General features: G+C 37.7%; 1 protein-coding gene across 1 annotated transcript in view; it reads right to left on the bottom strand.

Annotated features, from left to right (window-relative positions):
• Positions 1 to 12,632: 12,632 nt before the first annotated feature.
• NHS (NHS actin remodeling regulator) overlaps positions 12,633 to 23,988 on the bottom strand; it is a 52,706-nt gene continuing 41,350 nt past the window's right edge. The window contains exons 6-9 of the mRNA XM_036744188.1: positions 22,347 to 22,478; positions 18,291 to 21,257; positions 17,375 to 17,498; positions 12,633 to 13,522 (exon numbers count right to left, since the gene is read on the bottom strand). Of these exons, the coding sequence (XP_036600083.1) occupies positions 12,904 to 13,522; positions 17,375 to 17,498; positions 18,291 to 21,257; positions 22,347 to 22,478 (3,842 nt within the window). The 3' untranslated portion in view covers positions 12,633 to 12,903. The remainder of the gene's footprint in view (positions 13,523 to 17,374; positions 17,499 to 18,290; positions 21,258 to 22,346; positions 22,479 to 23,988) is intronic.

The raw sequence follows: 23,988 nt of genomic DNA, 5'->3' as shown, positions 1-23,988 counted from the left end.
TTAAAGAGCAAGTGATTTAGGAACGCATTGTAAAGAATTTCTTAACAAAAGTTTGATACAAAAATATCAATCAGAACTGAAAGCATTCACCTCTATACAAATGACCAAAAGAGTTTCATTTTATTAATTTGCCAGGTCTGCATCAAATCACTTCATTTCTCTTTAATGAAGAATGAAGAGGCCTTCAAACTCAGTTTATACTGGATATCTTCGTTAAGTAAATGGAGTTTAATGGAACTCTTCTCATAATAATGGGAACATATAAGTGGGGAAAAAAGAACTCAAATTTTTAAAGTGAAAATGTATTTAAGTTTATGTCCAACTCTGGGACATTTTGCATTCTATTGTGTATGTAGAAGGGAAGGCTCCTAAGTGGTTCAGAGAGTGACTTTGGTTGCTTTATATGAGCAGGGAGGGATTAAGTTGGAAAGTGTAACCTTAAGGACTATCAGCCACTGAAATGGCTTCTATTGTAACCCTAGAACAACAATATTTGAGGGAACAGATATAATTCTGGTCCATTATCTCTTTGGAGACTAGAGAAAGGAGTACCCAGTTTCATGGCCCTTTTGCATGACCCAGTCTTCCTTGGAGAAAGGTAGGCCCGACTCCAGAGATATCTATCCATGCCTCTCCTGAACTGTGAGTCTAAACATTTCCACAACTTGTAAAGATATACATATCTTACATGGGAACACACATATTACATATAAACAAATTTTAAAACTGGTGGATGTTTGTACAACACAGAATTTATATATTTCCTATCTTATATATGTAGAATGAGTAGAATTGGTGTTTCTCTCCTTTGGAATGATTTTATTTTATTCCACTTTCTCCAAGTTGATTAAAAATACTATGAAACGCCCCTACTTTAGGGGATAGAGAAAAAAATTCTCATTTGAACTGACAGGTAACGATATTCTCTTATGATTTGGTGCACCCTGGGGGAATGGAAGTTAAGAGAAGTAAACCTGTCTGCTTTGACCTTCAGATTTCTCAGATATAAACATGGACAGTGCATTTATTCTTTTTCCCTCATACAGCCTTAATGAATTTTTGTTTATTGATTGGAATGAGCCTCTAGACCAGTAATTCTCATTTAGTGGTTCACAAATCCCTTGAGGTTCTTTAATGGTGACAGTAAATAATTGCCCAATTATGTTATAAATGTATTGTCCCTCTATGACAACAAGCATATGTGTGTTTAAAATATTATAGGTTTGTTTCTTCAGTGATTTGAAACTGTCATGATAATGTGTAGAGTGGTTTTGGTATTCATGCAGCAATTGCATCAAATTGTGACCATTTCTGACTCAGTGCAATATGCTCTTGCAGTTTCTCAACCTGTAATCAAGTTGTTTACAAACCTCCATAAGGATTCTATTTCCAACAGAGTCAGATGCATGGGCATACCTTCATTTACATTTTATATACTGCACCAGAGTAGCTCCTTGTTCCTCTCTCCTACCCTGTAATTATATCTCAACAGCTGTGTAATTATGTGACCAAAATGTTACAGACATTTATGTTCTTGCAATGCAAGATGTCAGGCTGTCAGAAAACTATGATCACTGGTCATGTACATTACGATACATCTTGAAACCATCATGGACCATCACAAATATTCCATAGAAAAAAATCTTGCCTCTCATTTCAGTATTAAGACTTTTCCAATTTAAACTTATTCTCCACTTATGTGACTGTTTCTTATATGGAAGTTTATGAAGTGAACTGGCTGGTAATACTGGTCAGTTGTTCAGTACAGTACCTATGGGAATGTCAGTGGTAGAAGAAAAGAAAGTCACTTCTGAAGAGATTCTTTCCTTACAAAGGTTAGTGTATATATACAGATAGATATATGTAATACATGTACACTAAGTATATAAAGTACACATAAAAACATTGTTAAAATTAAGCAATATATACAGTTGTACTTTAAATATATTTATTCTCTAAAATAGGGCTTGTCATTCGCCAATAGAAAATTAAATATTTTATAAAGTAACTTCATATTTGTTGATTGGTTAGGTGGCTAAAAATTACAAAATGAATTTTTTTTATCTCCAAAAGAATTTATAAAATTATCCTTCCATTTTCTATCACATATTTATACATGAGCATTTTACTTGATTCTTGTTTTAAATTAAAATGCAGAAATAAACTTGATACAAAAGCAAATTTAAGACTGTTGGTCTGGTGTTGAGACAAATATTGGAAGCTTTTGTTCAGATAAAAGAGTCCAACATTGAAATTAAGTTTATATGTGATTGCTGCATATTTAAATATCCAAATTATAACTTATTTCACTAAATAAGTTAAATATTTATATTCAATTTGTAAATTAAAGAATTTTCATATGAAGTCTTATTTATAAGCTCTTGCTGGATTACTTTTAATTCTTTCAGAATATCTCACATACAATATTTGTATTATATTATTCATGTAATTATTTTTAAACTTTATATTTAAAGTTTTCATAGTTATAGGTAGAAGAAAATTTTATATATTATAATTATAATTACATAATGTAAATTTTAATTTGGAGATTTTCTGAGCAAAAGTTATCATTATAGTTATTGTAACCATTTAATGAATACATCTGGAAAAATAGTATATTAGATTATCGTGACTGTTCAGAGCATCTTTTCGTTGTCATAATTGTTGAAAAGGGCCTATGGAACAAGAAATGTTGGGAACCACTGCGTTAGGCTTCCACCACCAACCATTGTTGCCAACTCCAACTCCATAAAAACAATGCGGAAAACACAGATATAGAAGCTGGTACTCAGAGAGTTTCCGGCTCAATCCTGTCCAATTGTGGAAGCTACAAAATACCAGTTGCAAACTGATTATACCTTTCTTGTGTTCTTTACTTCCAGATTCAAATCCTAGTCTGCCTTTGGACTTCATTTGGGATCGTGAGAAATTGAATTGTGCTGCGTGACATTTAGATGGATTTGTTATGACTACATCTCTAGGAAAGCTGGGATGTTGTTTTACTTTTAAATACTACTGGAGGGGTGTGAGGAAGGAACCCATAAAATATACTGTGGAGCCCTGAGGATTCATGATCTGCAAACTTGTGAGTACAAAGTTGGGGAGGTAACTTAGAGGAGTGTTATCTTGTGGAGGCTTCCTCAGAAATATATTTGAGATGCCTTACATTTGTATAGGGACCCATTGGAGTAATTCTGCAACTGGGACTCCTTGTATGCCTTAGCACTGTGGAGATCTCCTGGAGAAAAATTAGCATTTTTTCTTCTTTTGTTTTATACTGTAATTGTATAGTTAGTTTTCTGGTTTATTTCCTTTAAAATTCAGACCAATTTCTGTGAGATAACTTTTATAGGGCTTTTTATAGGGTTTTTATATTACTATCCATTGTCTTACTGTACTGATTTTGAGTATAGAAGTTAATAGGAATAGTATGGATGTTGTATCCTTAGAATTCTGGTGTTTAGCAATTTGCCTAGACTCTAGAGTATTTTGAAAGAGTTCATCTATTTTAACTTTTAGGTTTCTTTTTTTTTTAGCAGACCTAGACTACTTGTCTTACTATGATGTGAGTCTCGACAGCTGTCTTAAATCCTCATGCACTACAGGTACATAGAATAAGATTTGCCTTATGGTTTAGAAACTCTGGGTAACCAACCCTAAGTATTTAATCCTTTTTTCAAAGTTCTGCACCTCTTCAGAGCCTTTTCTGAGTTTGATTTCCTTTTAAGATAACCTGTTTACCTTATTGAAGGATGAATTTGGACTTCCATTTGAATTGTCCAATGTGTTTCAAGCACCCAGAGGAATCCCTACCTTCCCCCTAGGACTGAAACATGTTTGCATGCATGGTCCAGAGAAGAGGGGCCTTTTCATGGGAGAGACACAGGACAAGCACTCTACTTCTCCTGCACCCCACAGGTCTTTGTTCTGTGAAATCCAAGATTTTCCTTGGAAGGTAGAGGCTTGATTTCCCTGTCCCTACCCCCTTATTGTCTTGGGTTGGAGCAAACCTTTGAAAACTTCAACACAGGTGAAAATTTTATAAAATAGTGTCTGTTTCTTAAAATGGTGTGTTCATGAATTTGGGGTTGGGGTATGACCCTTAGACTCACCAGCTGGTAGACCTGGACTTCCTAAAAATTAAGTAATTTTTAGATTGTTTAAGAACTGTCATGTGGACTTTGCTGAGACTCTTTGGCATAAAGTACTGGGAGAGGTATCTGAGAGGACAATCATTCATCCTCCCCAAGTCAGTAGACTGCTATCCATAATTGAGATTACAGAAAAACATGCCCATAAGCAACATGATTGATTTGGTGGGTTTGGCAAATATTTAACTGGGGCAGGGCAGAGAGATTGTAGGAGGAAGATTTGATGTTTTGTTAATGTTTTAACACAGTGTTAACAGCCTATTTTCCCTTTACAAAGTATGATTGCTTTTTCATATTGAATATGAAGGAGTATATCACTGGATGAATGAAAATTGTCCATACCCCTTCAGGGCTTTAAATAGCCATGGAGAGGGAATAGAATTTGATGTAATTTAGACTCAGAGCAGTATGACATCTTCAAGGAGAATGATTTTTCCAGAAGGAGACACTCAATCTAGAATTTGGAGAGTCAGTGTTAGAGTTTGAGACACCATTAAGAAAGCAGAGACACATACTTTCCAGATTGGCACATATAGAGAGAGGTAGTCATTTAGGGCACGAGTCTAGATAGCTATCTTAGATCCTTAGCATTTCAGGTACATAGAATAAGGTTTACCTAATGTTCTAGAAACTCTGAGTAGCCAAAGCCAAGTGTTGAAACCCTCTTTGGAGGTTCCACACTGCTTTAGAGCTCTTTTCAGTTTGTTTTGCTTTTTAAATAACCTGCTTGCAGATTTAGATAACCTGATACACTTTCATTGGCTTCAAGGAGCACAACCTCTGACAACAACTAAGTGAGCCAGCTGTGTACTCAAGAGAGAGTCCAGCGTCATCAGAGGAATCAGTAGCCCTGGCTATCTGTGTTTCTTACATATACATCTTACTGCCCTCATACGCTTTGTGTCTTCTTATACTGCATGTGTTTATGGGAAAGCATGCCACAGGCTTGTTGGGGGAATATTTTGTAGCTACTTTTCCCATTATGCCATCTTAGTCAATTGCCACATTTCATATTTTGTGTTGTTCTACTTTTTGGTGCAGCCGAAAATGGAATGCAGAATAGGATCCCCATTTGATGATCCCTAAAGTCATTGCTAATCAAAATTTCTAGTCTATAAGCTAGTGAAGTGGGGCACAAGGACCTGGATACAACCCATCTCACTTGTCTCTGCCTGAAGTTACAAAACCCATCAGAAGAACTAGGAAGAATGATTCAGCTTTTATTTAGATAGCCCTGTGGCATATTAGATTGGGTACTGGAATTGAAGTCAGAAAGGCCTGGTTTTGAAGACCACCTTACCACCTGGAAGCCACCATCATTAATTGAACCAGAAGTAAAAGTATACAATTTGCAAATTTTAAACTATAATAAAATGACATATAGATCACATTTGGAGAATGGATAAATAAGCATGAAATAAGGATCGAGCAATTGCAAAACCACATTTTAGTGCCAAGAGTAGTAGTGATGAGGAGGGCTAGTTCAAATTTTTAGCCTTCTTAGACTTTATCTGATGACACAGTGACTTGTTTTCCTTATTTGCAGTTTGTAAAGGGGTATCAACTACATTATATTTGTAAGTAAGACAGAAAAGAGTAGTCACTTGAAGCATCACTACCAGATGGTTCCTCTGAAGAGGAAGGCTACAGTATTTAAAGGTAAGTATACCTGTCTCCCTGTCACAGAGGACTACACTGAGTACTGAGAAAGCAGAAGCTGAAAATATGTTCTTTTCTTCAGATAGTTCTAAGAGGAAAATGTTCTAGATGGGGGATTGGGATTTGACCCACGTTCTCGTTGATATAGGGAACATCATCATCAGGGAATTTACCAGAATGGATTGGCCCGTTCTCTGCAGCTTAGAGATTTAGGTTGTTGCTTAGAACGCTGATACATTAAGTGACGTGCTAAGAGGAAAACAGCCAGAATGCGGCAGAGATGGAGCTTGAAATCAGTTCTTCCTAGCTGTCAGGTTATCCACCTAAATATTTAGGTAGCCCTTGATGAAATATTTACCAGATCCTCCGCTTGAGCTGAGTTAGAAAAATGGTATGGGGGTGGAGCCAAGATGGCGGCTGGTAAGCAGGGAATAGTGTGAGCTCTGTACTGAGACCCTCCAAAAACTTATAAAAAATGGCTCTAAACCAATTCTAGAATGGCAGAACCCACAAAACAGCAGAGGGAAGCAGGGCTCCAGCCCAGGACAGCCTGGATGGTCTCTGGGTGAGGTCTATTCCACACGGAGCTCGGAGCTGGGAGCTGGGAGCTGGGAACGGAGTGGAGCTGAGCCCAGCCTGAGCGGCGTGGACCATCCAGACCAGAAGCCGGGCGGAGGGGGCCCTAGCGCCCTGATTCAGTGAGCTGCAGCAGTTACGAGACTTCTCAACCCACAAACACCAAAGACTGCGGAGAAGGTTCGTGGGAAAAGCTGCGGGAGTGGAAGGAGTTCCGGTTCGGCTTCCAGCCCAGGGGGCAGCGGAGGTGGGGCAGCTACAGCTGTTGTTACTTCCGGCTCCAGGCCCACCTTGTGGGAGGAATTAAGTGGCGGATCAGAGCAGGGGTGCACAGCCTGCCGAAGATCTAAGCCCAGTTCAGGTTGGGGGTTCTTGGGGAAGGAGCAGTGCTGGTGTGGCAGAGCTGGCACCTCCCCCCCAAACGTGGAACATAGAACTCTGTAATCTACAAGCAGTCATACCCCACTGAAAAACTCAAGGCTCAAGTTAGTTGGCTGGGAATATGGGCAGACAGCGAAAACGCACCGAGATTCAGTCTCAGACTTTGCATTCTTTCTTTGTTGACAAAGAACACCAAAACATACAGACAGAAGAAATTAATAAAGTCAAAGCGCCTACAACAGAAACCTCCAAGAAAAACAGGAACTGGTCCCAGGCCATGGAAGAGCTCAAAAAGGAGTTGGAAAAGCAAGTTAGAGAAGTAGAGGAAAAATTGGGAAGAGAAATGAGAAGGATGCGAGAAAACCATGAAAAACAAGTCAATGACTTGCTAAAGGAGACCCAAAAAATACTGAAAAATACACTGAAGAAAACAACACCTTAAAAAACAGACTAACTCAAATGGCAAAAGAGCTCCAAAAAGCCAATGGGGAGAAGAATGCCTTGAAAGGCAGAATTAGCCAAATGGAAAAGGAGGTCCAAAAGACCACTGAAGAAAATACTACTTTAAAAATGAGATTGGAGCAAGTGGAAGCTAGTGACTTTATGAGAAATCAGGATATTATAAAACAGAACCAAAGGAATGAAAAAATGGAAGACAATGTGAAATATCTCCTTGGAAAAACCACTGACCTGGAAAATAGATCCAGGAGAGATAATTTAAAAATTATTGGACTACCTGAAAGCCATGATCAAAAAAAGAGCCTAGATATCATCTTTCAAGACATTATCAAGGAGAACTGCCCTGATATTCTAGAGCCACAGGGCAAAATAGAAATTGAAAGAATCCATCGATCACCTCCTCAAATAGATCCCAAAAAGAAATCTCCTAGGAATATTTTCATCAAATTCCAGAGCTCCCAGATCAAGGAGAAAATACTGCAAGCAGCCAGAAAGAAACAATTTGAGTATTGTGGAAACACAATCAGAATAACCCAAGATCTGGCAGCTTCTACATTAAGAGATCGAAGGGCTTGGAATGCGATATTCCGGAGGTCAATGGAGCTAGGATTAAAACCTAGAATCACCTACCCAGCAAAACTGAGTATCATGTTCCAAGGCAAAATATGGATTTTCAATAAAATAGAGGACTTTCAAGCTTTCTCAGTGAAAAGACCAGAACTGAATAGAAAATTTGACTTTCAAACACAAGAATCAAGAGAAGCATGAAAAGGTAATCAAGAAACGGAAATTGCAAGGGACTTACTAAAGTTGAACTGTTTTGTTTACATTCGTACATGGAAAGATGATGTGTATGATTCATGAGACCTCAGTATTAGGGTAGTTGAAGGGAATATGCATATATATGTGTTTATGTATATATATAAGTGAATGTGTATGTATGTATGTATCTATGTGTATATGTATGCATGTGTATGTATGTATATATATATGTGTGTGTTTTTATATATATGTATACATATATATATGTAAAAGAGAGCAAAATGGTATGTCAGTCTTGAGAACATGAATACGTTAAGAATTATAATTTCCTTTTAAGATAACCTGTTTACCTTATTGAAGGATGAATTTGGACTTCCATTTGAATTGTCCAATGTGTTTCAAGCACCCAGAGGAATCCCTGCCTTCCCCCTAGGACTGAAACATGTTTGCATGCATGGTCCAGAGAAGAGGGGCCTTTTCATGGGAGAGACACAGGACAAGCACTCTACTTCTCCTGCACCCCACAGGTCTTTGTTCTGTGAAATCCAAGATTTTCCTTGGAAGGTAGAGGCTTGATTTCCCTGTCCCTACCCCCTTATTGTCTTGGGTTGGAGCAAACCTTTGAAAACTTCAACACAGGTGAAAATTTTATAAAATAGTGTCTGTTTCTTAAAATGGTGTGTTCATGAATTTGGGGTTGGGGTATGACCCTTAGACTCATGGCTGCTCATGGCATCTGTATCTTTATTTGGTATCCTTTCCTGGTTGTTACACTTTCCATTGAGTAGAGATTACTAAAAGCTTTGGGTGCTTTAAAAAATCCTGACACATGCTCAAGAAGAAATATTTGGAGAACAATTTGGGGTGGCTAACAAATGGGAAAATGTTCTCTCAGGTGAAGGACTCTCATTCCCTTAGTCAGAGGAGGAAAGATACTGGGATTTTGGTCACCGTATGTAAACTTTTAGTTTTTCATGAGTGCATCAGAGACCAGACTTCAGGGTGATTTATTTTATGAATAGAGGCTCATAGGAGTGAAGGCAGAGGTAGTAGCCTCAAAATTTCTGGTCTGATACAGCACCTTTAAAATTGTAATAATAAGAACATTACTGACTTTGAGGTTAAATCTTCTCTTGAGAATTGATCTCAGTATATAAGTGGGTACTTTACAGAGATTTTCCCTGGTTTTCTTGGTAGGGGGAACAAAAACCTCTTTGTGCCGTGGGACTCATATGACAAAAGGGATTAAATTATTTTTAACTGGCATTGTCACTTCCCTAAATTATATAAGTTATTATACAATATATCTGGGTACTACTTAATGCATTTAGATAGATCATTGGAATTATCAACTCAAATATGATAAGATATAACATTTTGTTATAGGACAATGAAGAGAGGGGGGATTTTTGAATTGCAGTCACGTTTATTTTCAGTTTCTATACACACTTTCTAGGTAATCAAACTTTTCTGACACGTTTTTTGAGAGGGGTTCACAATGAAACTGTCACCGTTTTTACTAAAAATAAATACAAGACTTAAAGTGTTGCACAGCTCTAAAATATACAAAGGCTTGGATTGAATGTAAACTTGGAAAACATTTTACAAAAGAAACCATCTTTGCAACAATTTAAAAAGTTTATATTTACAAATATTACAAAAATACAAAATGGATGCAAGTCCATAAACCATTGTCTTTTCTGCCAGCACGAACTGGTTCTAGTACCAAAATAGTTACACTGTAACCTTCTTAATTGTTTTAAATCTTTAAGTCATAACCTATTTCTCTAAATCTGCCACCATTGCAGCAAATGCACTCAATCACTGACCTTTGGCAAAAGCAAACACAGGATGCTTTATTTGCTATAATTATTCCATGTCCTCTATTCAGTAAAAATAAAACAAAACAAACAAAAACCAAAGCAAAATCAAAACTAAGGAAAGGGGAGGTTATTTTTTACAGAATACAGAAACAGTTGCATAAACTTCAAAATCATTTTAATAACATCAGTGCAAACAACAGAACAAAAGTTTGGAATGATGTTTCTCACATTACTTAATGCATGTACCCTGCTTCAAAATGGCAGTGATGTTAAAGTCAGTTCTCAAACTTTGTCTTGAGTGCTTTAAAGCCATGTAAAATACTCCATTATCACTAAAATTTCCTGGCTTTTTTAATTTCCCTCACTTGTTTTTATACTGAATATTCTTTTCTATAGTGGATTTATAATCCATATCTGTTTGGGCTTTTAAATCTATAAAATATAAAATAGAGAAACTTTGTCATAGATCTTTAGATTAAACAAAATAAGTAAAACTATAATTATAAGTGTTCTGTGATCATTACGTATAGAAGATATCTTATTGCCTCACAATTCAAGTCAATATATTTGTTTTAAAATACGTGGTACCATTATCAATTAAATTTATATCAGTAATAAAAAAGGTGACATTTATTAAAGCCAATTCTGGTGTTTCTTATCTCAGGTATATTTTGGAATTACTTTTAAAGCACACATAATACATTTTTTTTCTTCAGGCTAAAGAACCATGCTGCAAATTAACTGCTATTAAAAACATTATGAAAAATGACCTAATACAACTGGAAATGACTGCTTCAGCCACCTTGTCACATTTATCTAAAAACATTTTTTATTTCACCATGTAATTTTCAGAATATTAGACCAATTCATTCACATTCCCAATGTGGTATCAGAAGAGGCTGGTATTCTTAACTGGTATGTGAGTGATAACTTAACTGTGAGTGATAAGGGTCCATTTTCAAACATCAACCCACTTTCCATTTAGTATAAATTTTTAACACTTTGGAGATCCTGCCCCACTGATTTCTTTTGCCAGTTATTTTTTCTTTCTCAAAGTATACACACGTGGACACACACGTGGACATGCACGCATACAACTGCATAACCATTCTTCATACAATGTTGGCAAGAAACTCTAAAACACATTTTGGTAATAAACGTAGAAGAGATCAAGGTTCTTCTTTCTTTCCAGGAAAAAAAAAAGCAAAATCAACCAACACTCCTAGTCTCCTAACTTAATCTAACAACTCTCTAACATTTTAGATAACTTTCTTTTTGACAACCTTACTTTTCGTCTTTGACGCTCTTTCCTATGCATTGCATGAATTGAACCAAAGTAATAAAACCCCTTTCACACAACCTACTTCCCTAATCACCATTTACTTATGCTTAAAGCCAGCTATTTACTGATTTACTGATTTCTTTGTGACCATATTATTTTTCTATCATCCTAGTCTCATTCCATTCTGTTACAGGCCATTTTCCTTCTCAGACAATCCTCTGCACTATACCTTCTCGCATTCCAAAGCATTTTCTAAGTAATAGTAACCATTTACATTTCTGACAAATAATCTCAAACATTAGTTTCCGTTAATGTTAAAATCATAGGTGTAAAACCATTTGTAGATTTCAACTCCTAACTATATTTCTCTCAGTTTTAAGACAAGAAAATTCAAGTAATTTCAAGTAATTCAGCTTGTTTCCCTGCCTTCATTTTTATCAGAGCATTTACTCTGACAGATTTCCATTCCCACCCACCACCCTCCCTATACCCCACCAAGCAGTTATAGTAAAACCAGACAAAGTTGTATGTAGCATTGTGAACCAGAGCTTTCCCCCATTCCCAGTTTAACAATGAATATAAATAATGCATATACATACCTATTTCCCAGCTACATTTTTCACAGTGTCATTTCTGTTAATATTTAGGTAGCATGAATCTCATCAGCACAAAGAGAAAGCTTCACTTAAAACTCATTGCAGATACTTACTGATAAATCAACAGCTCCATTGCATGCTTACATTTTTTTATATTGTTAGTTTAAGAACTTGGAACTAATTGTCTAAAACGTTTAAATATTATAGTCATTAGATTCTGATTCTTTGTACCTCAGTAGCCTAATATGAAACATAACACAAAACTGATTTCTATTCCCCCTACTCATTTTTATTAAAGCAATTCATTTAAAAATAAATGGCTAAAGGACACTGTCAAGTACTTTTGCTTAGGGCTTTGTACTGAGAATGATGACTTCCTTTCTTTAAAAAACTTAAAGCATGCTTTCCATTCTGACCAGTTACCATATGGTAAATCACAGCTATGCTTTGCTATGAGCTTGTTTGGTGCTGAAGTTTACAAGAAAAATGGTTAGGTTTAAATTCATAAGGTTTTAAGTTAACATTTCAGTAAGTAACCTTGAAATTTTCCTATTTTCAAGACTGTAAAAATTCAGATTTGAGGCTTGATTATCATTCTGAAAGCCATATTTGTGGACATTTAAACATGATGTTTGATATGAAAATGGTATTCACAGAATACAGTTAGGACATTTTATTTCTTTTGTCTTCAATAAACAGTATGCAGTAAATAATTTGCCACATGTCCACTCTTCTCTAATAGTTCTATTTACATTTTTTTTATCAAAAATATGGTATTTACATGTGTTTAGTTCATTTCTTTTAAACTTTGTTTCAGTTCATTTTAATGTAGAAAAATACCAATCCTTAAGAGTCATTTCATCTCTGTCTAGGGAAGCACAACAGTGAAGAAGTTTCTTTCCTAAATGGGCAGCTGAGAAAGATTTTTTTTTCCCTTTCTTTTCATGGAAATTTGATTTTTAAAAACTACATTAACAAAAAAGAATAAAATTGGAATAAACCAAATGAAGCTAATGATTGAGACATGGGAGACTAGAGTGTATTTCTACTAGAAAATGCAAAATTAAGCAAAGAATTACAGAGCTTAAGCACTGATACTTCCTCACATATCTGTTGAGTTCTCTGTTATATTTTTCACATCCCCATGCAAGCCAAATGCATTCAGCGTTAACGTGTTTCCTAGTTTAACAGTGAGGCTATATAGATTATACAGCCTATGTTGAGCTCTGGGAGGACCTGTCATCATGGGGGCTTCCATCTGAATTCTCAGTCTCTCCTTCTGAGATAGCTTGCATGGGTGTATTATACAACCTGCAACGGACACTGTAACGGCTACTACTGGCTGCAGGGGGTGCCCGGGAACGTCCAACCCTAGATGAAGCTGACATGGTAAAATTCTTGGAGGAAAACCCTTCTGCGTTAACTCTTGGGGAGCATGGAGAGAGAGGGGACAATGCTTCTGCCCCCAGTGACACTTGGGTAGGCTCATCCATGCTTGGGGGGGAATCAATGGGGAGCTCACCAGGGGATTTGGGCAAGATGGGGCTCTTCAGGATTTCAGTGGCAGACATCCGGTAACCGGAATCAGACCGACTGCCTTTTTTAAGAAGCAATAGCTTAAACTCTTCTTTAGAGGTGTTAGATTTCTTTGCATTTCGATAGATAAGACCAGGAGATCTCTGGCTGTTTGGTGGAGTTGGCACATTGCTGTTTGGAGATAGGATGTTGCTGGGGGGCACAGTACTGCTGTTGCTACTGCCAGGGAAAGCTCTTGATTTACTTCGTACAGAAATGTCCCCAGAATCTTTCCTTCCAAGTACTTTCCTCTTTGATCTATTAAGTACAAAAAAAACAAAGAAAACCCTCAGGATGATTGTGTATTTTTAATTAAATTAAGAGAGTAAAAGCATATTCTATAATATCCAACAGACAGAGATTAAGTTTAAGTAATAAACATTTCAAATAATGACAAAAAATGCTCAGTAACAGCCTCATAAATTGGAGGGTTCTTCCCACTATCTCACATTTACAGATTCTTTGAAGGGCATAAACGATAGAAATGCAGCATGTTGTTATTAATAACTTACCAACTTTTCTATTCCTTGACACTTATCATTGGTAACCTCTCTCTCTCTCTCTCTCTCTCTCTCTCTCTCTCTCTCTCCCCCCCCCCCAAGCTTGGATTTAGTTTGGACACAGGGATAAGGAACAATAAAGTCCTAGTTCTCTTCCTTAGAATGGAAAGTGTTCTTGCTAAAGTATATCCATGATGTGTTCCTAGTAGGATGTATGATTCCTAGATCTATAACCATACTAAATATGAGAATGAGGTGTGGGGCTGGGAGGAGGTAGGGGCATATATTAGATAAAGCACCAGATTTAGAGTCAGGAGATACCTGAGTTTGAATCCTGTGTCTGGCATTAGCTGTGTGGTGATGAGCAAGTCACTTAGCTTCTCTGTGCCTTAGTTTCCTCATCTTTAAAATGGAGACAATAATACCTGCATGTAATATCTACCTATCAGGGCTGTCGTGAAGATTAAATGAGTAATGTACGTCAAACACTTTGTAAACCTTAAAGTGCTATAAATCTGAGATGTTATTACTATGAGATTATATTACATGTATATAAATATGCATACACATATAATATTACAGTTTGAGATTATTACTACTTCAACCCTAGTCATCTGTTACTTTACTGCATGCCCCCTTCTCCAAATGAATTTTTTTTGGCACATCATCAGTTCGTCCAAGTATAATTAGTTATCTTGTCAAACAATAATCTGAACTAGTTTAATTACTTTTAGTGCAGATTGGCGCGGGGGGGAGATGTTTCTCAAATGCTATTATAAGTACACATATAGAAATTTTAAAAATGACAGTGCTCTTGCAACAATTCGGCTAGCAGCTGCTGTGGGGGTGAAAGACCAACACAAGCCCAATAACAAGAACTCTGCCAGCACAGGTTCATTTTGATCTGCTTTACTAAGGAAAGTAACATTAAGGGGTTAACAATCTTACTTTAATCCTATATATATATGAATATACATAAACTCACTTAGTTCAGGAGGAAAAGCCAGCAGCCTGAACTTCAGAGCAAATACAAACAAATTACAAACATACACAGTATAAACAGACCATATCACAATTCATAGTTACCAAAGAACCATCAACATCTGGCTTGATGAGCCGGGAGGCTCTTAGAGCGGCTGCCCAGAGTCCCAGGCCAACAATCCTCCAGGAGTGAGAGCCTCAAGCAAACAGCTCTGTTCTCTCTTTTTAATACAGTCTTTGGATGTCATCAGTGTCATCTGAGCAACCAGAACTTAGGCTCATACTATTGGTTCTGGTCTTAGCAACTCCCCTTAGGGCCCTGGGGGCTTCATACCCACATGGGCTTAGCACCTAGTAAATAGGGGTTTGGGCCTGGGGCTTTGCACCTAGTAAGGCTCAGTCAAAGACAATTAATTAAGCATTCTAAAACAGGAAAAAAGTCCCAACTTAATTAATATTACAAGCACAGACCTAAAAAAACCTGTTTATGGTGATATGGCACATTTGTAGTTGATGTTGACTTTATTTAAGACAGGGGAATGACTGACACTTTCAGTTATACTGATACATTTACTAAAATGCATAAGACATTGAAATATAGATACCTTGAAAGCATAAAACAAAATGATTTGGAAAACATGGTATGTTATTGGACATATATACAATTGTGTATTGGCTAAAAAGATCTAGCTGATTTCATAGATATGATTACAGTTATCCTTTCTACATCACGACTTCCCCCATCACAATTTCAATATATCATGGGTTGGCATAAAATATTAAATAAGAATTTTTTAGGAGTTTTGCAGAAGCCACAAACAACACGTGTAGGCCAGCAGATGACACAAGAAGTTTAGAAACTCAGAAATGCATAAAATATATCTATAGTATTATATAATATCAACATATGTTATCTTTAATACCATAATTCAGACTTCTTCTGTGGTACCAAGGGAGGGCCAAAATATTTTATGCAGATTTTCCAGATGGCCAGGGCTAGGGTTGGGGGTTGCCACACCCATAACCCCCTGTGATATGAAAAGGATAATTGTATTTCTGTTTTGAATATACAGCATCTTGAATATAATTTTCCAATATGACCTCATTTTTTCATTCAGTAAATATTTGTTGAGTAACTAATATGCAAAAGGTGTTGTATTGATGCTGGTAGATTTAAATTTTTTAGCTTCAGCTAGGTCAGTTAGCCCTGTTTCACAAAGGGTGAAGCTACTTCTCATTGGCTAGTTGTCAGACAATTAGTTTTGATTAGCTCAGTTTGTTAGCACACTGCACTAATACTATGAACATGCATTTGTTCCCTATGTGGACTTTGATTTTCACTCTCTCTATGACCATGGATGCTGTGGGTTGTCATGTAAATGTATGTTGCTAGTCACAAAAGAGAACAGGAAAGAGAGTGTGGAAGAATCAGCCAAAATCCAAAACTCCTTGCTATTACTGGAAATATAATACACATAGGATCAGGAGTTTTAACCTGAAAAGTAATGTTAAAGAACTAGTCCAACTCCCTCATTCTACACATGAGGAAACTAAGGCAAAGTTTCCTAAGGTCACATATTTAATGATAGAGCCAGGACTATCTCCATACACTATGGCATAATGCTGTCCCTGATAATAGGTAGACGATTGACATCATCTTTGTATGTGAATGAAAACATTATTATAGAAACATGCCATTTAGGCAGAGAAAAGGAGTTACAATATAGCCAAGATTTTCTAGGGGTGGGGAACTTGTGCCTTGAGTCCACATGTGGCCTTCTAGGTCCTTGGGTGTGGCCTTTTGACTGAGTCCAAGTTTTACCAAAACAAATCCTTATATTATGGGGACTTGTTCTGTGAAGTTTGGATTCCATCAAGGGGCCCACACTTGAGGACCTAGGGGGCCACATGTGGCCTTGAGGCTGCAGGTTCCCCACCCGTCTAGGCAGACCCAGTGTCAAGAAAATTAAGCAAGCTGTTAATGAAGCATTCTTAGACAGCATGTTCTGATTTTTACTTAAGAAACTGTGATCATCATAGTTACAGAATATTGTAAGATATAGAGTAGTTAAGTATTCATGTACACCCATGTCCCAGTTCATGCTTCATATTCAGATTCTTTTGGTGGTTTAATTTCACCTCTGCCCTTATTATTATAATCACTGCTTTAGACATGTTCAAAAATGTGAATCATTTTCCTCTCAGGAGATACCTGAAAATGTAAATTTTAAAGTTAGTGGATATATTAGAGATTGAATTGGAACTTTAATTGTTAGCCCCTCCAGGCAATCTGATCACATTTTCTGATAAAAAGCTTGATCCACATTTATTGGGCGGGGGGAGCCAAAAACCTTTGTAGGAAACTTTGTCTTAAAACTCCTTATATAAGGGCTATAAAGATTTACATTGCTCATCTCAGTCAGAGTCTTGGAATTGTTGAGCTTGAAGGGACCTGAGAGGACATCTAGTTTTATCCCTTCATTTTATAGATGGGTAAACTTCTATCAAGGATTTCAAACTCAGTTTGCAAAAAAACAGTTTCCTTGCTTGTTCTAAATCTCTCAGGAGGCTTTCATATACTTTAATCTGATTCTAGGTCCAGTCATCAACATTAGATCTATTGCCTCACCTGTGAATGACCGCAAAGAGATCCTCAGTTGTTCGAGGTTTGTTTGGAGACACAAAAACATCATCATCAGCCTGAGAGTCTTCACTAAATGGTGAAATGATGGAGTCGTCACTTGGCGAAGATTCTTTAAAAAGAACAGAAAAGTATTCTAATGAAGAAGACCTCCAAGATCTTGACAAAAGAGCCAGGACTGTTGTGGTCTAGGGATGCTGGCAACCCTGAAATGCAAGGGTACAGGGCACAGGTCTGCCTCAAAAGAATTTGACCGCTCAAACTTTCCAGTCCAAGTAGTGACTTTATTTGTGCCACCAATACAAGGGAGCCAGACTCCTAGTAAGTCTGTTCAATTGATGAGGGTAAAATAGATATTTTAAAGGGGAAGAGATTGTGGGAAGATTTGGATGGGATTAAGGAGTAGCAAATAGCCTGGGGTGATCTGGAGGTAACAGAGAAAGGGGTCGGGATGGGATTACAGAATGGGAAGTAGCCTGGGGTGGTCCAGAGGAAGCCCAGAATGGAGTGTTGGGCAGGGGCCGCAATGAAAGGACAGTTGAAAGGAATATACTGGGATAAGCCAATGCCTTAGGCAAAGCCAAGGATCTGGGTTCCTGAAATTCACAAGAAAGTCTGGGGGCAGGGGTCCAGATCCCATACTCCATTAGGACCATGATTTATTATATTATGTTGAGCATCAGAATTTATCATGTATCCTGTACAATATTTTGACCAGCATTCAATTTCTCAATAACAAAGTTTGACGTTCTTTTATAAGTGAAAATAGGCCAGGGAAATAAACATGCCAATGTCATACAGTATCATAGGGAATATTTTTTTTTAAAAGTTGAGTCAGTAAAAATTAAATCTAGGGAACATAGTAATTTCTTGCCACTAAGACCCAAGCTCCCCAACAACTCACCTTTCAATGAAACCTCATCTGTATTTGCTCGTGTCTCCTCTGTCCTGCGGTCATCAGAGGCACTTTTGGTAGAAATACCTGATGCAATATCACTTTCCTGCTCAGAATGCTTTTCACTAAGTGAATTTATAGTTGTTAGCTCTGATTCATAGCAACCATGCCCAGGCACTTTGTCATGGTGGTGGCTCATACCAAGGTGATGCTTAAGTTGGCTATCCATGTCTGTTGCTGCTCTGGTTGGTGAATCAGACAGAGACAGGGATGAGGTTTCGTCCCCAGTTTTACCTTGTGCAATGTTCTCCCCATCTACAGAGAATGCCTTCTGTACCTGCTCAGTATTGCCATCTTGCCCAGTCCTTTGAACTGTTATCTTACCAATAGAACCTTTCTGAAGGCCTTCTGCAGGTACATCACAGTTTTTCCCTGGTACATGTTCTGGAAAAGGTTCCCTGACTGTTGACATTTGGTCCTTTGTGGCTTTAGTCTGTAGAAGATTGTTACTGGCTGATGGTACAGTTTCTTGATCACAATGATTCTTCACATTGAAAACTGAGTTTTTTTCTAAATGCATTTTATCAGGGCCCGTATCTACTGGAGATGAGTCAATAAAGGACAAAATGATGTCTTCTGTGGAATATTGGCGTGATATTGATTTCTTAGCTATGTGTGGCCTTGTTTTGCTTGGAGACAAGGCTGCCACTGTGATAGTAGATTCCTGTAAATAAGGTAGTTCTGTATTATCACTGTCTTTTTGTTTAACTTCATCAGACTTATTAACTGACCTAAGGTTAACAGATTTCAGGACTGTAGGTGTAATTGCAAGGGATGGTGAGGGAGTAGAGGTTAGTGTTTCTCCTACCAAATTCTGCTTACAATGAGTAAATGCATGCAATGGATGTCTGTTGTGATAGGGTTTGTTGAAGACATTATGAAGAGCACTTAGGTCAAGATGGGTAGGAGGTATAATTGGAAGTTCAAGATCTTTACTTAAAGACATAGTTCCATCTTTTGGAGAGGGGTGTTGAAGGGAGGATTTCCTTTCTGGGACTTTTGGCTTTCTCTTACTACCTCCAGGAGACAATGGTCCAGAAAAGAAAGCTGTAGGGAAAGAAGATGTTGGTGTTTCAGACTGGCTTGAGTAGCCACTTGATGGTGATGCTAAGCCAGCCAGCTTCTCTGGTGATGCTAATTTAAACTCATTGTCAACAGAAGGAAGGGATGGAGTAGTGGCTCTGGATTCAGACTGGGAAGTTTGTGATTCAGAACTCTCTGGTGATTTGATGCATTCAATGACTGTGGTACCTGTAGCAGTGCTTGAATTGGATAAAGACCTATAAGGATCATTTGTTTTCAAGTCATTTAGAAGCCATAGATCTGCATAGTGAGTTGATTCAGCACCTTCATCTTTGAATGATGGAATATCTGCAGTGTCTAAATGAGACTCTTTTATTCCATGGTCACTCGAGTTCACCCAGGAATGTTCTTGTTTGCTGGATAAACCAACACTTTCCATTCGAGAAGATGTGTTAGAGAACTCAAGAGGCAATTTCATTTCCCTGGAACTGTGAGGCAGGTGCTGCCCACTGCTTATCTTTGGTTCTTTCTTCTCAGGAATATCTGCACTTCCATCAGACTTCCTCAAAGATGAACTGCGTTTTGGTGGGGCTGGCTTTGCCTTTGGTTTCTTGAAAGAGATGCTTGGCCTTCCATGCCTCCTCTGATCTAGGTAGTCTTGCCAGGTACAATCTGAGAAAGTAGGAGGAACACTAGTGCCCTGGCCATTCTCAGGCCCTGTGGCTGCATAGTGGCACATGTAACTCTTATTACCTTTGAGACCACAGTCAAAGTGCATGGAGGTATAATATCCCTCAGTATCCACTGAAAAATGAGAGCTAGTATCTGCTTTGTCAGATGGTGATTTTTCCAGAAAACTATCATAAGTGGCCATACTTGTGAAGCTTGGGCAGCCCAAGCTGTCAGCCTTGGGATGCTCAGGGCTAAAATCCTGGCGGCATGAGGCATCATGATGGTGGTGCAGGTAGTTCCATTCACTGTCACTTGTATTACTGTTGTTGGGGTCATCTAGCAGGTCTGCAACAGTGGAAGTGAAGGAGCTTGCTCGATGGCCCCTCACTTTATCCATATGGTCATTATAGTTTTCTGTCACAAAGACACTGGAGTCTTCATTGACATTAGGGGCTATGTTCAATGACAACTCAGAGTCACAGTGCGAAGAGCCAGTCAGTGGAGGAGAGGCAGCAGGAGGGATGGTTTCTGATGTTTGTGAGGGGCATGTGGAGCTGCTCCCACTCCAGTTGCCACTAGAGGACTGGTGATCATCCTTCTGATCCATGTGGCTGCTAAGGAGAACTCCAGCTGTGGAGATGGAGTGAATAGGGCTCCCAAAGGTATCTGAATTGGATGAAATTTCACAGCTGCCAGAATCAGCCATCCTTGATAATCTTGACCTTCCTCTTTCATTTAACTTGTGCTGGGGGCTGTGGAGGTGTTGAGAGCAGGTTAATCCCAATGGGGGCTGGTGTTCCTGTGAACCTTGGCTGCTCATGGCATCTGTATCTTTATTTGGTATCCTTTCCTGGTTGTCCATAAAAGTCTCCTCTTCGTAAGCTGAGGTTTTAGCACCAATGTTATGCTCAGCATCACTGCCTCTAGCACCCTCACGGGGAAGACTCCGTGATCGAGTGCGGCTACTTGCCGCAGTAGTAAACATGGCGTTGCCGTTGTCTGCCAACACCGAAATGTTGCCAGCAGAGTGAGAAAGGGAAGCCACAATGCTTTGGCCTCTCTGAGCTCTGATTCTCCTTCTGGATGGAGCAGCAATAAGAATTTCCTCAGTTTGGCATTCAGAGTCCCTGGTCCCCGACCTCCTATTGATATTACTGGAGAAGTCTGGATTTGCATGCACAATCACATTCCGCTCCCTGGCCACTGGTGATTCATCAGAATCTAGGACACATGTAAAGCACAGTGAGATACTTTAGACATCTGCAGACCAATGACTTTTCTTTGAGTAGCCCCCACAATTTTATTATTGTATTAGATCTGTGGGACTCCCTTCTTAAATGAAATTCTCCCCAATTATTGAATAAATAACTGAATGTTGAGCCTAACAATCTTTATATAACTATCTTCTATTTTCCTCAAAATAATCCTGTATATAAAATTATGTGAAAGATTCAAGTTCCTCATGGAAAATTTAAAAATTTACTCCTAGAAAAATCTTAGTTTTTAAATACTTTATGAAGTTTTCCTTTCCCATTCTTTCATACCATGGCCTTTTGTAAGATAACTAAATACTGTCACTGTAAAAAAATTTTAAAGTAGAATCTATTTTATCATGTCTATCATATGACCCGTCTTCATTTCATTCTATCAGTTGGTCTAAGCTTCCCAAATGCTACTTATTAGCAAGTCAGAGCCACAGGATTCAAAGGCAGATGAACATGTAAAGAACTAAAATTCTGTTTCTAAGTAAATGATCTCATAATAAAAGAAACAAGAGGAAGAGATACTAAATAAACTGAGCAGATAAGGAAGAAAGCCTCCTTGTAGTTTTTTTTTTAAACTAGGACATCAGTGTTAATGCTTAAGAGAATTTCTAAAGTACAAAGTTGAATATTATATTTATTTGGTAGTTTCTTTTTTTATGAGAAGTCTCACACCTCATCTGAAGATACTCAATTTATAACAAAAAAAGTTTACTGAATCTTCTTACTTTTAGTACTACAAGTGTAACAAAAGTAACTTTTTAAAAGTGAACTAATTAGATTTAAGTGGTGAGAACTGAACACGTGTATTTGTTTCACTCAGTAAAACCCCACCTCCACAATTAAAGCATAGGGCTCATATGAATAATGTAGTCTGGTTTCGGCTATATAAACACAACGACAAACAACATTATCATTGCAATACTCTACAGTCACAAAAACTTTAGCATTTCCTGAGGAAACTATTGGAAAGCAGACTACCACTTCATATCTCAGCAATTGAAGGCAGTTATAATGTTAACCATTAACATTTTTATTTATACTACACCTATTTCTTGCTGCACTCTTCTGGGGATGCCAGAGATGGTTTTCCGCCTCCTCAATTTTCGTCTCCGCTGTAGTACAGATTGTGAATGAACAAGAGAGCAGCGTATACTAGCCTCTCTGTCAAAACCAACTCCTGCAACCCACAAATAGGTCTCATTAGCCTTTAGAAATGGTAAACAAATTTTCATTTGGTTGGAACACAGTGATATTTATTGATTGGAAGTAAGTGAAGAGTTTGGATTAAGGCTGTGAGCAAATATAAGGGAGCCCTTATTCAGCTTTTACTTAAATTGTACTGCAGTACGTTAAGCTTTACTTCTAAATGCAGCTCCCCTCAGCAGCAGCGCACACTGCCAAAAGTAACAGAACTCAAAAAGGAAAATGGAACAAAAGTAAGGAAAACTAAATGGGGGGAGGGGGTTAAAAGGGAGAGAATAAGTGAATCCTTAAAAGCTCAGCATCTTTAATCGCTGCTTTTTATTGGTCTATTTCTTTACTCACTCATGCTGACACCTTTTCAGAGAATAGCAGTAGCCAAGATGTTAACCTGGATCAATTCAGCTAACATATCCTGACCCATTTTTTCACTAAAAGAGCCTTTGTGAAGCTGTTTCCTTCTCCCTTTCCCTCAACCCTTACAATGACATTGGGAGGAAAATCAGCAGTCTGAGGAATTTTGTGAACAAATAAATTCCCCCTGTTTTATTTCCATCTTTCTAAATTGACAGTTTTTTTTTTTGGTCTGGCTTTTGATATCTAAGAAATATTAATAGTTATAAAAGGCAGAAAAAATAGGGAACTTATAAAGAATCTATCTGTTCTATCCAATATAAAACTGGGTTCCAAATTTGGGAAGGTACTTTTCAAAAACAAGTAAAATCCTTTGAATACCAAAACTAAATATTATGTGTGTCTTTTAGGTTCTATCCAAATTAGAAAAGTAGAAGTGGAGAATGAAATTCTGTCAGCAGGGCATGCACCATGGCTTTTTTCAAAGTGTTTTTGGCCGCTGATAGTCATAATATTGTGGATCAGAATTTAGCCACCTCATCAGTTGTATTCAAGGAGGGAAGTAGAGCAGGATGTCAGCCTGATCTCTTTTTCTCACTTCAAATACTGTTTGTACTGTATATTGAAGTGGTATCAGCATCATGGCTGCCAACAGTGTCTGCTTAGAGCTCAATTTGAAAAATTCATTGTAATACAACAAATGAGAATCATAGATTTAGATCTGGAAAGGACCTGGAAGGTCATTGGGAAATATCCTTTTATTTTTTAAATGAGGACCTGAGGCCCAGAGAATTCAAATGGCTTGCACAGGTGTTCCTGACTCTAGATTCAGCCCTGTAGCAAGTGGCTTATACAATGTTGCAGAATATTAATGATATTTTCCCTTCAAGAAAACCCAAAGAAAAATGAAAGTCCTTTCTGGTTAATCCCCGTTCTCATGTTAAAATTGTAGAAAAAATAGTTACACACACACACATTTTTACATTATACAATCATGTAAAATAATTTAAAAATTACTTTCTTGTAAAAAGTTGTTTTTTGAAGTTTATTATGGCACATATAACCCAAGCTGTAGACAATTAACTCCTAAGAATCAGTATCCTTGGATTTTTTATATCACAGGAAGAAGACAG

Source organism: Trichosurus vulpecula, chromosome 2 (genome assembly GCF_011100635.1).
Source record: "Trichosurus vulpecula isolate mTriVul1 chromosome 2, mTriVul1.pri, whole genome shotgun sequence".
In the NCBI taxonomy this organism is placed as follows: Eukaryota; Metazoa; Chordata; class Mammalia; order Diprotodontia; family Phalangeridae; genus Trichosurus; species Trichosurus vulpecula.
This window is presented reverse-complemented; position numbering and strand designations above follow the sequence as displayed.